Below are 16,424 nucleotides of genomic sequence, written 5' to 3' on the forward strand. Positions count from 1 at the left end.
AAAATGGCAAAATAATAAAACATGTGTATGATTTCTAAGCTCTTAATACTTGTGCACAGCTGGAAGCGTTGAAAGGCAAGAGAATCACTTATCTACACTGGGATATATTGATCTAGAATACACTTAAAGCAACACTCCAGGTAAGTCTGATACACTGTTATACTTAGTGCAGGACCTGAGGGGCTGGAGCATGACACAGAAATTCTCTCCATTGGTGTTTTTTGAAACCTTGTGTCATGCAAAGCCCTTCAACAGGTCCTGCACTAGGCATAACATAGTATATCAATTTTACTTAGTGTTCTTTTTATTAAAATGTTGAGAGAGAGAGGGTCCCATCCGTGTAACTAGCAAGATTAAAAATAAGTTCACACGCAGAAGTTTTCTTGCAGAAATTTCTGCTACTGTCCAATATATCTGAATGGGGTTTTCAGAAATCGATTCACATGCTGCAAAAACAACCACATTCAGAAGTAAAGAACAGAATTTTAGTTGCAGAAATATCTGCAACAAATCTGCCGCATGTGAACATACATATACTATTTTGCAAATACTAACTTCTTAATACAATTTTTGAAAACTTACCTTTTCCTCTTCAATCAAGCACATCTTTGTCTGAAACTATAATTTAAAAAAGAAGAAAATCTGAGAACGATAATCTAAAACTTAGAGACCATAAAGATAATAGGATTTTAGTCGTGTATAATTGATTTGCTCATCTCTAGGCACTAAGGCCTCATGCCCACGGCCGTGCCCGCAATCAGGGCCCGCGATTGCGGGCACGGCCAGCCGCAGCCCGCATTTTCGGCTTGTTCTCCCATGCAAAGTATGGGAACACGGCCCGTAAAATGCAAAACATATAACATTTTCTTTTTTTAAATGTTTTATTTATTAATTTTCAAAGTACAAGTAAATACAACATAAGTACCAACCCGTAAACTGGTTGGAACAACAAGGCACCATGGTTACAAGACATTCAAAGTACAGAGAAGGCAGTGAACAAATAAAAGGAGTATCACAATACAGGATATACTTTGCTGCTAACAAGTAGCAGAAGAGGTAACCACAGTAGATGCCTAAGAACAACTAAAAGAACACACATGCACACACCATTCACCCAAGCGCTCCAGTCATCCCGCATTGCTCCCATTCCATCCAGAAGGGCAAACAAACAATAAACGGCAGTGTCCGAGGCCTCCAACCATCTAGACCAAATCTTCCCAAACTTGTCAGGGCAGCGCCTGTTAAGATACAGTTTTTGGTACATAGGTACATATTTATTTACTAATTGGACCCAATGCTCCAGACACGGACAGGTCGTGGCCTTCCATGCCATAATCAGAACCTTCCTAGCACAAAACAAAACAAAGCAAAAAAATATTTTAACATAGAACATTTTCTATCTTTTGCGGTACAGTTCTACGGCCCCGACATCTATCCGTAGCGATACGGAAAGGTGTCCGCGGCCAATAGAACTGAATGGGTCCAGAATCGCGGACCGTGTTACGGTCCGCAATTACGGAGATTTTTAACGGTCGTGCGCATGGGGCCTAACTGATTGGATTCAGTGGATATCTCAGCACGTAAACTGTAATACGTAGCCATGTGTCATTCTCAGGGTGTATAATCAAATAAAAGGTAAGACATCATCACACAAAACTCTATTGTGTCTGGATGTTTTATTTTCCAGATTTATTTTAGGTTACTGCAAAAAGTTTCCTCTGTGTATAGCGCAGTGATTTAGCATCCCTGTTTTCTATATAAGGTACAGATGGGATGTAACAGTGAGGGACCTTCCATTTTTTGTGTGCGTTATTTAACATGTTATAGAATCCCTTTAAATCTTAACATGACATCAAACATCAATATTTTAGTACCTGTTTTTTTAATGCAGCCAGAGAATCATTGTGCTTCTTTTCCACAATTTCCTCCTGATTTGATAATGATTCCTAATAAAATAAAGTAATTGTTGTTAGTTTAGGGCAGTAATCTCCAAAGCTGAAGCTCTCTATCCGTTGCAAATGTACAACTTGCAGCATGTCCTGACTGACAGAAGCTGTTTTGCAAGATCTGGAAAGTCATAGGTTGGAGACAATTGGTGTTAGGAATAGGAAGAAAGCTATGCAACAGCCCAGGCCGCCTTGCCTAAAAATATAATACTTTATTATATTCATAATACTTTATTGATTTCCATGTTCCCTATCTGGCCAAGAATGGTATGATTGCAGCGTGCAAAGCCCACCAAAGCGAGAAATTTCTTATGCAAGACATCAAGTAAAATAATTAAAATGCTCAAAATATACTACAAAATTAATGGGCAACCTCATTTAAATATTTGGATGTAAACAGTAGACATCCTATATCCCACATACGCTACACATACATACACCACACACACAAAGCCATACACTGAATGGCCGCTTTATTAGAGACACCCCAGTAGCGCGTTGGACATCCTTTGGCATTCAGAACCGCAGCAATTCGTTGTGGTATAGATCACAATTAACATGCTCAAAATATACTACAAATTAATGGGCAACCTCATTTAAATATTTGGATGTAAGCAGTAGACATCTTATATCCCACATGCGTTACACATACATACACCACACACACACACACACACACACACACACACAGACATACACTGAATGGCCGCTTTATTAGAGACACCCCAGTAGCGGGTTGGACCTCCTTTGGCATTCAGAACAGCAGCAATTCGTTGTGGTATAGATTACACTTTGTTTTGAAATTGTTCTGCAGGAATATCGGCCCATGCAGTCAGGATCGCTTCCCGCAGTTGCAGCTGAAGTGTCCTTCTGCCAGTAAACAGCTGCAATGACTGGATGAACTTGATCGGCTACAATACTATGTTAAGCCCTACTGTTCAAAAATCCATCCACAGGTATCGGAGGACCCGTGGTGTGCCAAGAAAAAAATTCTCCACACCACTACCAGCCTGAACTGTTCTGACCTGACAGGAAGGGATCATCGATTCATGCTGTGTGCAAAAAATTCTGACCCGGTCATCAGCATGGTACCACAGAAATCTGGATTCATCTGACCAGGCAATATTTTTCCAGTGCTCAGTGATCCAATTTTTGCACGATTTTGCCCACTGGCGTGTTGCCTTTATTTTTTCCTCAGACAGCAATGGCACTCGAGCTGGTTGTCTGCTGTTATAGCCCATCCACTATAAGGAAAGACGAGTTGTGCTTTCGGACACGTTAGGTGGAGCACAAACATTGTATTTGACTGTGCAATGGCTGTTAGGCAGAACAATTCTTGACCCCTTTCGTCGACAAGTTCTTTACCTCCACAGGATCCCCTTTCATTGCACGTTTTTCCTTAATCACATCATTCTCTTGCACAAAAAAATCCCACAAGTTTGTCAGAATTTTTTTTTAAATACTGGCTAGTCTAGCACGGATGACCATGCCTCGTTTGAAGTCGCGCAGACCGCTCAATTTTTCCTATTCTAATGTGGATTCACACTGAAACTGATCCATGTAAAACTTGCTCACTTGAATGTATGCTGCACTCCGGGTGCACGTGTCTAATACAGGGAAGATCCAATCATAAAAGGGCAGATGTCACTCATAAAAAGGCCACGGTAGCATGTACAGGAGGAAAAAGATGCAGCCTCCAGGATTGTTGGACATGATGGTGGATACAGGAGAAGGGCGGGCACATTATCCTTTGGTGCTGAGGAGCGGCTGTTGCATTAGATGTCAGACTCTCATTGGCTATATAGGCATCTGATGTCTAATGAAAGAGAGTCTGGCAACACGCTGTCAGTCTTGTCAAAAGTCCCACACGTGCCGACAGTGCAGCTGCTAGAAAGTTAAAAAAGGTGGGACGCAGGACAGCTTTGAGAAGTGCTGCAATCCCAATCTAAATTTAACAAATGAATTGGGCGAACCGAACCGACTGAATCCCACCACAGGGTGTACTGGCTACTATACAGCATAGGTGCTTCTCTACACAGAAAGAAAAGATAAAACATTTCCTTACTAAAATTAGATCAGTCGTACAGTACTACTTATCTACAGCAGTTAAATCAATAAAGGTCAGTAAAAGAGAAGTAAAATCCAAAACATACATATTTCCACAATAGTTCTTGTCTCTCCATCAAAATTTTGTTAATTTGTTCTTCATACTGAATTTTGGCAAGCTGAAAAGAAGTGGGAGAAATGAAGAAAAAAAATAATAAGGCGCCAAAAACAGGTGTGCATCAAACGATTGCGTTACATGTCAATTTTGCTAATTTTATATAAAATCTATTCGTAAAAAAAAATAAGAAAATTTAATTCTAAATAGCCTTAGGCCCCATGCACACGACCATAAAATCGCCCGTAATTACGATCCATAATTACGGGCCCATTCGTTTCTATAGCCGACGGACACCTTCCTGTATACTTATGGGAAGGTGTCTGTGCCAGAGAAACTTGCCGAAAAAAATAGGACACGTCCTATTTTTTTATTTTACGGACCATGCTCCCATACTTTAGAATGGGAGCATGGCCCGTAAATACGGACGGCTGTCCGCGCCTGCAATTATGGGTTGTAATTACAGGCACGGTCGTGTGCATGGAGCCTTATAGAGGAGTTTGAATATATTAATCAGTTATTAATAAAAAAAAAAAATAAAATGAAAAAAAGCTAATGGCTACATTGTATTGGTGAGACAACTCACCCATTGTTGCAGGTTTCCCAACTCATGATGCAACACCCACCACAGGTCTTACAGACAAAACGGAAGAACACACTTAGTAGGCGCCAGTGCATGCATCAAGCATAATATAAAGCATGAGGGAATTGGGCATGATATGAGCAGATCTGGGATGCCCAAGCACTATGTAAGGAGTCACCTAGGTGAGGCTTGCGTAATGAAGTTTACCTATTAGACTTGTAAACCAAGGGTGCAGGGAGCAGTAATAATAACTGAATCTGGAAGACTTTAGTCTTTAATGTAGAAAGAACTGAGGCAGAGAACCAGTATTAGTTTGCACAGCATTTTTCGCCCCTGGCATATTGAAATTAGAACTTCTGTGAGTACATTAGGCTACAAAAGTGACAAAAGTGTCTTTACAAGTGTCTTGTATGAAACTGTGATATGCTCTAATATGCAATTAGGAACCAGGCAGATAGAGTAAACTTATTAATGCAAATGTATTAATCAATTCCAAAAAGAGGAATATCTTAGAAGAACACAAGGGGATTTGGGTCAAATATAGAGGCTGTTCATCCAAAAAAAAGAACACTTGGGAGGTGTGACATAAGCAGAATCGTAGATGTAAGTAGCTAATTCTTTTCTAATGGTAGCCTCTGGAAAAAAAAAAGCAAATTACTAAGTCACAGGTAATGTAGGGGGAAAAAAATGAAGCAATTAAAGTTGGATAATTTTCAATCACTAATGTGTAAACACACATCAGGACGCACCCCGGCTTACTCCCCCAAGGATGACAAAATATCATAATTTTGTTTTCTCTTTTCACCAATCTTAAAGTGGAGGATGAGTTCTATTAGTTTATAAACAGTATTAATGATCATTTCATAAATGCTGTGAAGAAGAAATTATATAATGAAACAGTCACTGTATCTTCCTTTCAATAAAACATGTGAGACTTCGATGAACTAACTGCTGCTCTTATCACCCCCAAAATCAATCTGTCTTTTAAAGCAACACTTATGTTAAAGGGGGTTGTTTCAGAAAAGACTTCAGGGTTGACTAGAATGGGCCATCCATTTGGACTCTGAAAGGATCCGACAGGTAGTAAAGTTCCTTGCACCATTGCCATATTGTTCAAGCAATCGGCTGGGTCGCACATTGATAGTATATTGCGAGATCTGTGTCTTTACTGAGACTTTTACCTCCTTGATCATTTTCTGTTTTAATTATCAATATTTTTCTTCTATATTTTCCATGAGGCAGCCATTATATCACCCTCTCCTCTGCCTTGTTGACAATCTACTATGTGAACAATTGGTTTGGAAAAGGAGGTCTGATTTCTACCTTATGTTTGCTTAAAAGAACTTGCAGAACATCCTTATTTTTTTTGTAATCTCCTTACCGAATGTTTACCATATTATAAGTGCTCTATCTCCTACATAATCTGATCGGTGCTGTAATGTAGATAACAACAATGTTTTCTATTTTGAAAAACAATTTTTGAGCAAGTTATGAGCAATTTTAGATTTATGCTAATTAGTTTCTTAGGCCCCATGCCCACTTCAGTTTTTTCCTTCAGGGTGCTAGCCGTTTTTCTGACGGCTGGCACACTGACCCATTCATTTCAATGGGGCCATGCACACTTCAGTTTTTTTGACGGTCCGTTGCTCCGTTCCGATCCAAAGTAGAGCATGTCCTACTTTGGTCCGGGATTCCGTGACCGTGAGGCCCATGCAAGTCAACGGGGCCGTCAAAAAAACTGAAGGCACACGGAAGGCATCCGTGTGCCATCCGTGTGTGACGGAGCCGTTGCCTAGCAACGGCCGGGCGGGCAGAGAAACATAAAATAAATATTACACTAATCGGCAGCCACTTGTCTCTATCAATCACTGATAGAGAAAAGAGGCTGCTGATTAAAAATAAAATAAAAATCAGTTCATACTTACCCGGTTGTTGTCTTGGTGACGAGTCTCTCTTCTTCCTCCAGTCCGACCTTCCAGAATGACGCGGCAGCCTGTGATTGGCTGCAGAGGCGGTCACGTGGGATGAAACGTCATCCCTGGAGGCCGGCCTTCTGACGTCATCCTGACGTGCGTGACCGCCACTACAGCCGGTGATTGGCTGCAGCGGCGACATGGATAAAACGTCATCGCTGGAGGCCGGACAGGAGGAAAGTAAGTATGAAATTTTTTTACAAATTTTTTTCATTACATTAAAATTGTATTTTCCGAGCGCCGAGCATGGTACTGTCCAGGGTGTAAAAGAGTTACCGCCGATCAGTGCAGCCCTTTAACTCTTTCAGCACCCTGGATAGTACCATGCTCGGCGCATGGAAACGGAAACACGGAGTGCACACGGCCGCTAAAACTAACACACGGATCCGTCACAAACAGCCGTGAAAACCGTGTCGGAAGTGTGCACGAGACAACTGGGCGTTTTTTTACCTTTTGACCAAGTGGGCGTTGTAAAGAGAAGTGTATGATGCTGACCAATCAGTGACCAATCAGCGTCATACACTTCTCTCCAATCATGTCCATTTGTATTCACTGGAGAGCGTGATCTCGCAAGATCACGCTGTGCGGTCACATACACCTACATTAACTTTACTGAAGTGTCTTGAGAGTTAATAGACATCGCTTCCAGCCAGGACGCGATGTCTATTCACACTCCAAACACTTCGGTAAAGTTTGTGTTTGACTTACTCACACATCACAGCGTGATCTCGCGAGATCACGCTGTGCTGTCATTCACAGAAACTTTACCGAAGTGTCGGGAGTGTGAATAGACATCGCATCCTGGCTGGAGGTGAGGTCTATTCACTCTCAAGACACTTCAGTAAAGTTAATGTGGGTGTATATGACAGCAAAGCGTGATTTCGTGAGATCACGCTGTGCTGAGTACAAATGGACATGAATGGAGAGAAGTGTATGACGCTGATTGGTCACTGATTGGTCAGCGTCATACACTTGTCCTTACAACGCCCACCCTTTCATGTCGACAATCTGTTGATTCAAGCCCTATTCGCATATACCCCGTGCTGACAGGACGTGAATCTGCAGACCTCTGCTACTGCCGGCATAGCGCTGGGGAGATCGCTCTGACGCCGGGGGTGTCCGTGTCCCCGGCTCCCCAGCAACCTGTTCTCGGACAGCCGAACTGATTGGTTCGGCTAGAGAATATGATCACCGTTATTAACTGCTTCCTGACCTCCCACAGTAAATTCACATCGGTGCTTGCTGGGCTCTATGCAGCGCCGACGTGACTTCACAGTGGGTGTTAAAAGCGTGATCGGGGTGTCTCAGAGTAGTGCTGACACCCGGATCGCGCTGTTTACCCCTACCTCTGGTCCCGGAGACATGATCGGGATCTGTTTGGTTCAGGTCCCGATCATGTGATCGCAGGGAAAGTTTGTTGTAGCAACAAACTGGAGAGTTTGTTGCTACAACAAACTTTCCCGAGGACCGATTGCGGGTGCTGTCGTCGGTTGCATGGCAAAACCAGAGGCCATACAACAGCCTCAGGGTCTGCCATTCACGGAAGCCTATCAGGACCAGCTGGTCCTCATAGGCTGTCAGTGTCACACGTTTATAAAACGTTACACTACCTAGGTAGTGCAATGTGTTATAGCAGCCAACAGTGCTGCAGGTCTTCAAGTAAAAAAAAGTTTAAAAAAAAAAAGTAAGAAAAGTGTTTTATAATAGTGTAAAAACAAGTTATAAGTTACAAAAACAAAAAATGCTTTTTTTCCTATAATAAGTCTTTTATTATAGGACAAAAATTAAAACGTTAAAAAAGTACACATATTGGGTATCACCTCATTCGTAACGACCCAAACTATAAAACTATTATTTTTCCCGCACGGTGAACACCGCAAAAAATAAGTTAAAAAACAATACAAGCATCACTAGTTTTTTGGTCATCACCCCTCCCAAAATATAGAATAAAAAGTGATCAAAAAGTCGCATGTACCCCAAAATAATACCAATGAAAACTACAACCCGTCCCGCAAAAAACAAGCCCTTACACAGCTTTTTTGACTGAAAAAGAAAAAAAATTATGGCTCTCAGAATATGGTGGCACAAAAATGAAATCATTTTATAGAAAAGTGATTTTATTGCGCAAACGCTACAAAACATAAAAAAAACTATATACATATGGTATCGCCGTAATCGTACCGACCCACAGAATAAAGTAAAATGTCATTTATAGAGTACAGTGATTACTGTAAAAAAAAAAATATCTATACCCCCTAGATAAATTTCTTGAGGTGTGTCGTTTCCAAAACCATTTTTGGGGGGTTTCCACTGTTTTGGCACCACAAGACCTCTTCAAACCTGACATTGTGCCTAAAATATGTTTTAAAAAAGGAGACCCCAAAATCCTCTAGGTGCTCCTTTGCTTCGGAGGCCGGTGCTTCAGTCCATTACCACACTAGAGCCACATGTGGGATATTTCTAAAAACTGCAGAATCTGGGCAATAAATATTGAGTTGCATTTCTCTGGTAAAACCTTCTGTATTACAGGAAAAAAATTATTACAAATGAATTTCGGCATAAAAAATAAAATTTGTCAATTTCACCTCTACTTTGCTTTAATTCCTGTGAAACGCCTAAAGGGTTAATAAACTTTCTGAATGCTGTTTTGAATACTTTGAGGGGTGCCGTTTTTAAAATGGGGTGATTTATGGGGTCTATCTAGTACATAAGGCCCTCAAAGCCACCTCAGACTGAACTGGTCCCTGTAATAATAGCCTTTTGAAATTTCCTTGAAAATGTGAGAAATTGCTGCTAAAGTTCTAAGCCGTGTAACTTCCTAGAAAAATAAAATAATGTTCAAAAAACAATGCAAATATAATGTAGACATATGGGGGATGTTAATTAGCAACAATTTTGTGTGGTATTACTATCTGTTTTACAAGTAGATTACATTTAAAATTAGAAAAATTTAAATTTTTGCAAATTTTCTTTACATTTTGGTGTTTTTCACAAATAAGCTATGAATTTATTGACCAAATTTTTGCGATTGTGGGGATACCATATATGTGTAGTTTTTATTTTATTTTTACACTTTTACTAAATAAAACCCTTTATGGCAAAAAAATGGTTATATTTTTTTTAATGTGTACCTTATTCATTTTTATTTCACATTAATTATTTTTTCAGTCTCACTGGGAGACTTCACTATGCGATCTTTAGATCACAGATATAATGCTTTGGTATACTTCGTATAACAGAGCATTATTGCCTGCCAGTGTAAAACCCACAGGCATCTATTAGGACATGCCTCTGGCGCGTCCTAATAGGTATATAGCCAGGGCAGACCTGGGGGCCTTTGTTAGGCCCCCGGCTGCCATGGCACCCCATCGGATGCCCGCAATTGCATTTGCGGCCCGCCAATGGGTGACAGAGGGAGATCCCTCCCTCTGTAAACAACTCAAATGCAGCGGTCGCTAATGACCGCGGCATTTAATTGGTTAAACGGCCGTAATCTAAGTAAACTTCTATCGCTACCGTTGAAGCAGGAGCCCGGCTGTCATCAGACAGCCGAGGCCCGGCTCCAGCCTGCACGGGAGACCCGTGCAGAGCGTTGATTAGGCCGCCGTGAAAAGGCGTATCGGCGGTCATTAAGGGGTTAAAAGGGGTTCTCGCATGACAACCCCTTTTTTTACTTTTATAACCTGTCAACCATGCCAAGAACGAGTGGCCCTTTGTCCCCGTTCTCGGTTAGAGAGCAGGACAAGCATAGACTTAAAATGGACGTCAGAAATAGGGGAAATGCACTTATTCAGCTGTTTCCGGAAGCCCCATTCAATTCCTGCTCTCACACTGAGAATGGTGAACAAGGGCCCCTCGTACTCGACAACACTGGGGGCCCAAAGGTCATCCATGCATTTCTATGCAGACTGTAAGCAATGTATGCAAATAATGCTATATCTGGGAGCCAAAAGAGAATCTTTCATAAATCTCTTTCTGCTTAAAGGGGTTGTCCACGCATGGACAACTGATGACCTATCCACAGGATAGGTCATCAGTATATGATCGGCCGGATTCTGACACCAGGACACCGCACCAATCAGCTGCTCCAGTCGCCTCCGAGCACTGGATGTCCATGCCAGAAGCAGAAGGCTCCGGTCACGTAATAGTGGCCGAGCTGCAGCACGGCAACTAAGTAGTAGTCGGAGCAATCTGCTTCCGGCTCCGAATGCTAAATACCCATCATAACATCCGGTGACTGGAGGCAGCCGGAGCAGCTGATCGGTGCAGGGTCCGGGTGTCGGATCCCCAACAATTATATACTGATGACCTATCCCGTGGATAGGTCATCAGTTGTCCATGCGTGGACAACCCCTTTGAAGCAAAGAGGACTTCCAGGAGTCTCAAGCAAAGATAAATCCTAGACCACATGGCAAGTAGAGCTGTTTACTTCACATGTGATTTTCTAAAACTTCAGACATATCAAACAGAGCCTGGATTCCTCTGAGCTAGCGGCTCTCCACTTATTGTAAAACTGCAACTCTCATCATGCCTTTACAGCCACAGACTTGGGAACAATACTCTTTGCCCAGACTACCATTAGGATGGCATTACATAAATTTGTTCTCACCAATCTTTCATCTAATAAAAATCATTTTTTTTTTACCCTAGGACTCACTTTGTTAAATATCAAATGAACCATTTTAGTGATTCAATAAAAAATTCAGAAAGTTTTCATGCTAAGATAAAACAGTGTATAAGCTTTCAAACTACATTACATAAACCAAAAAAAGTGTTGCAAGGCAGAAAACAAGACCTTTAAGATGTTCCTTTTTATTACTCGCCTTAGGACTACAAGCACTTAAGTGTTTTTATATAAACACTACCATAACTATAAAAGATGAGTAATTTGATGGTTTATTTACCAGTTCTAACCTTTACAAAGTGTCAAGCCTTCTTTAAAATCTTTGCTTCAGGCTGTAGTTTTACAAGCTGGACAGAGAATTGCTCAGGCCTCTTAGCTGATGACCCTGATCTGATTTAGGAACAGACTACAGATGGCTTATGTTCAAAATGTCTTAAATGCTGATTGTCACTTTTTAAGTTTTTATTTTCTACCTTAATCTGCCTCCTACGAAATAAACCAAGTTTTAATAATACTCAATCAATCCATTTTTTTTCTTTCACTTTTTAAGTCTTTCCTAAATTCCCTGCAGTAAAAAAACTTAGTGCGGCAGCACGGGAAGTCGTCTTGTTCACTTCAATCCTTCGCATATAGTAAGTTATTCCATGTAGCTTTATAATTGTACTTGTAAGAAAAAAAATAAAATGTAAGATAAAGGTTAAGGTGATTGAAAATAATAACAAATGAAAGAAGACCTTAAAAAAATAAAAAAATGTAAGTTTCCAAGGAGTCACAGAACATCAAGGTGGCCTCTTGGCCTCTAATATTCTCAATAATTAACAGGCGGGATCAACATTATTCCGGATATAATACAGGGAAATTTTGAATAGACGTATCTGTAACTTAGACTTGGATAATTGGGGTGTATTGACTACAGAGATGTGCGGCACTACTGATGTCTCCCCCAGCAGAATTTACATATAAGTACCCACGCATGGGCTGCTCACAAGTACCAAATGAGTAAAAGACTGCAGTGCTTATTGAATCTACAAGGGGTACGTATTTATTGAGACTGGGGTAGTGGTGGCATTGTGACTAACACTGTATTGGGGGGTATTAGTAAGCTTCATCATTTTTTTATTTAGACATATTTACTATTATCAGTAACATCAATTTAAGTCCCAGTTCACACTGAGTTTTCTTGGCGCTGATCTTGACGTTTAAAACACGTCGGAATCAGCGGCAAAAAAACGTCCGAAATCGCCCCCTATTGATTTCAATGGGAGGCAGAAGCGTTTTCTTTTCACGGGTCGCTTTTAGCCGCTGGTGGGAAAAAAAAGCGGTATGTCTTTTCATGCCGCGGTTACGCCTCTGACCTCCCATTGAAATCCTTGGGAGGCAAAAAATAAACTGCGGCGCTCGTTTCTGGGCGTTTGGCCCAATCCTTGCATTAGCTTCAATGGCCACGAGCGTAAAACGCAGCAAAAACAGTGGCAAAAAAGAGCAGGCAGGTCAAGGCAGTGTAGTGTCCATGGCCACGGGCCGTCGGGTCTACTCACCTCCTGATGCTCGCAGCCATAGATCTGTGAGCGCTGGTCCCCATCTCTTTCCCAGGAGACACCAGTGCTCACTTACGCTCCGATCCGCTGTGTCCCGTAGGGTGCACGTGCACGCTCGTGCCCAATCTTAAAGGGCCAGCGCACGCACATGAAGGAAATCATCATCAACACACATGATTTCCTGGACTATAAGAAGGCCCCAGCCCTTCTGATCTTTGCCTGAGCGTTGTTAGTAATTCTGAAGTCTGTCTTGCAAATGGTCCCTTAGTGTTTCCCGTTCCAGTTGTTACCCGTATCCCGTGCTGTGTTCTTGTTCCTGTGCCTAATAGTTCGAGTCGTGTCTACTGCACCTGTGTCATCTGCCACGTCCAAGGGGGATTTGCCACGTCTGGCGCAACCTACGGCACCTGCTGCCATCCGCCACGTCTGGCGTTGCCTTACTTTACCCATCTCCGTCCGTGCCAGAGCTGCGGCCACTGTCTGGACTGTCCAGGTAGCCTTGTGTGGGACTTTGTAATGCTGGGGTTCACTGTTGTTTGGCCAGCTGCCTCCCTGCTACGGCGGTGCGGCCTAGTGGGTCCACATACCCACACACCGTGACAGGCAGGACCTTGTATTCACCGCGACATGCTGAGGGAGCCTGAAGGGAACAGAGGTTAGTCTACTTTTTTTCATTTTATGGTCATTGGGAAGGGGGAATGGATGACGCACGACTGCGCTCGTGCAACAATTGTGGCGCATGTATTCACCCTGTCTTCAAAAAAAAATGGACAAAAAGTGATTCAAAAGTCACATGTACTCGAAAATGGCACCAATAAAAACCACAAGTCGTCCCGCAAAGAAACAAAAAGCTCTCATACAGCTGAATCGGCGAAAAAATAAAAAAGTTATGGCTCTATAAATAAGGCGACACAAAAACAAATAAAAAAAAACAAAAAACTGTGTTTTTACTGTGTAAAAGTAGCAGAACATAAAAAAAAAACAACTATATAATATGGTAGTGCCGCAATCGTAACGACCCGCTGAAAAGTTATGTTATTTATACCACACGGTAGACGGCGTAAATTTAAAACGCAAAAAAGAATTGCGAAATTTCAGGGTTTTTGGTTTTTGTTTTTTAATTACCCCACCAAAAAAGTTAATGAATAAATTATATGTACCCCAAAATGGTGCTTTTAAAAAATACAACTTGTCCCACAAAAAGCCTTATACAGCTATGTCAACAGAAAAATAAAAATGTTAAAGCTCTTTGAATGAGACGATGGAAAAATTTAAAAAAATTGCTTGCTCATTCAGGTATTCAGGGGTTAATAAATACATTGCATCTTACTCCAATGAATTGCTTATTAAGACTGGCTTATGAAACATCAGTCTTAATAAATCTCCCCCATAGAATGAAGTTCGATTGGTGGACAGATGCTATATTTCAGACAAAAAAAAAATTGCTTTCTCCTGCACTACAAAAGTGATAAAAAACAAAACCTATTCAAATATTTTTTGCTAAATTGTGAATGAAACAAACCACAGTATAGCTCACAAGGACACCCCAACCCCGCACCGATCAGCTGCTCCGGCTGCCTCCGGGCACCGGATGTCCGTGCCGGAAGCAGATGACTCCGGTCACAGTACAGCGGCCGTGCTGCAGTATCGATCCTATTCAATGTGAATAGGAGCAGAGCTGCAGTTCTGCAGTACAGCCGCTATGCAGTGTGTGCGGAGCAATATACTTCCAGCGCCAAACACTGCATAACATCCGATGCCCAGAGGCAGCTGACCGGTGCGGGGTCCGGGTGTCGGGCCCCCACTGATCAGATACGGATGACCTATCCATTGGATAGGTCGGCAGTATGAAAACCAGTTCCCTGCACGGACAACCCCTTTCAAGAGGCGTGCATCGATATGCCATCAATGCATGTCGCGTCAGATAAATTTTAAGATATTCGGGCATTATTATTAAGTTAAAGTATAATCTGCAGCACACCATCGCAATAATAAAAACGATGTAGGACTTGTTTACAGTGGTGTTGTGGGTTGTGTTGACGTTGAATCACTTTGACTTCTAAAAAGTATGTTACGTTTCAGTTTTATTTTTTTACCGGGCAGAACAGCAGTGTAGACGATGCAATTCTGCCTGTCAGGGGCAATAGAAATCCTGATGGCATGGCACTATGACGTCAGTGGAATAAGAGCCTTAGTAAGAATGTTATCAAATTCTGTGGTCTATTTTCTCATTATGTGGGACTGAAACAATGTTCTTAGCTATATCATTTTATATTTGAGACATTTAAAAAAAAAATAAGAACAACAGTATCTAATGAAACACTGTCTCTTACCCGTCCCATTCGTAGTTCCTCCGCAGCTTCCAGTAGATGAGCTTTAAAATCAAACAGCTGGATAGGAAGGAGGGTTTCTGAAGTTCCTTTTAAGGTATAGGATGGATTCTCAATGTCCATTTCATCTTTGTCCATTATTAAAAATAGCCTGAAACATATAAAAGTACATTTATCTCATGGTCATTACACTGCATTGAAAGTTCTCATCTGGAGAAACACTGTTTATTTGCCCACTCTAGTGCAGCCGTTATATACATTGATGTCCATTCCCCGAAATGTGCAACCACCTGCAACTTCCCTGCAGGCTTATTTCAAGTGTAATTCGGAGTGTAATGATAGCGATTTACACTTCAAAATATGCCCAAAATTAATCTGTGTGAACATGGCTTTAAAAATAAAAAAAGTTATTGTTGTTAAACCACCATGAGTGCAAAGCCATTAAAAAGTTTCTGGTCCATAAAAAGATTGCTGCTTAGATGGGTCACTCAATGATAAGTTAATCATATGGTGAACCCCTCAGATTTCAGCTGTCATCAGTGGGGGAACCTGGCAGCAAGTGTTCAGTTCCCATGCAGCGCCACCACAGGTGAAATAAAGCATTACAGTTCTCACTGGGCTGTCAGTGTAGTACAGGGACGGCTTGGAGGCTCTTTGAAACTTTTGTTTACTTTACTGAATATGGGATTCGCTTTATTAACTCAGAATTTCCTAACAGTGAAAATAAAATCATGCTGTGCAGTTTCGTGTGGCTGAAAACCACACGGCAAACATGCATGAGTTTTTATGATTTGCAGTTAGCAGTGAACATGCAGCAAATCACTGTAAAAAAACATGCATTTTTGCAGTGCAGTTTTCAGCCGCGCAACAAAACTGCAGCGGGTAAATCTACCCTAAGGGTATGTTCACACGGCAACGCCAAAGACGTCTAAAATTACTGAGTACTTTTCAGGCAAAAACAGCTCCTGAATTTCAGACGTTTTGACAAGTGCAGGCGTTTTTTCGCGGCGTCGATTACGGACGTAATTGGAGCTGTTTTTCAATGGAGTAAATGAAAAACGGCTCCAATTACGTCCCAAGAAGTGACATGCACTTCTTTGAGGCGGGCATCTTTTTACGCGCTGTCTTTTGACAGCGTTGCGTAAAAATACACCTCGTCTGCACAGAACATCGTAAAGCCCATTGAAATCAATGGGCAGATGTTTGCAGACGGTTCTGTGCTGTTTTTTCAGGCGTAATTCGAGGCGTAAAACTCCTGAATTACGTCTG

The 16,424-nt window shown here is 41.6% G+C and overlaps 1 protein-coding gene across 7 annotated transcripts in view; it reads right to left on the reverse strand.

The window, feature by feature from the left end:
• CCDC73 (coiled-coil domain containing 73) overlaps nt 1-16,424 on the reverse strand; it is a 71,753-nt gene that overhangs the window by 51,924 nt on the left and 3,405 nt on the right. For all 7 annotated transcript variants that reach the window (XR_012850571.1, XR_012850572.1, XM_075837760.1 and 4 more), the window contains exons 2-5: nt 15,159-15,306; nt 4,100-4,171; nt 1,875-1,946; nt 583-618 (exon numbers count right to left, since the gene is read on the reverse strand). Coding sequence is in view for 5 of the 7 variants with exons in the window: in XM_075837760.1 (XP_075693875.1) it covers nt 583-618; nt 1,875-1,946; nt 4,100-4,171; nt 15,159-15,293 (315 nt within the window). In the remaining 2 variants the exon portion in view is untranslated. The remainder of the gene's footprint in view (nt 1-582; nt 619-1,874; nt 1,947-4,099; nt 4,172-15,158; nt 15,307-16,424) is intronic.

This window comes from Rhinoderma darwinii, chromosome 9 (assembly GCF_050947455.1).
Source record: "Rhinoderma darwinii isolate aRhiDar2 chromosome 9, aRhiDar2.hap1, whole genome shotgun sequence".
NCBI lineage: Eukaryota > Metazoa > Chordata > Amphibia > Anura > Rhinodermatidae > Rhinoderma > Rhinoderma darwinii.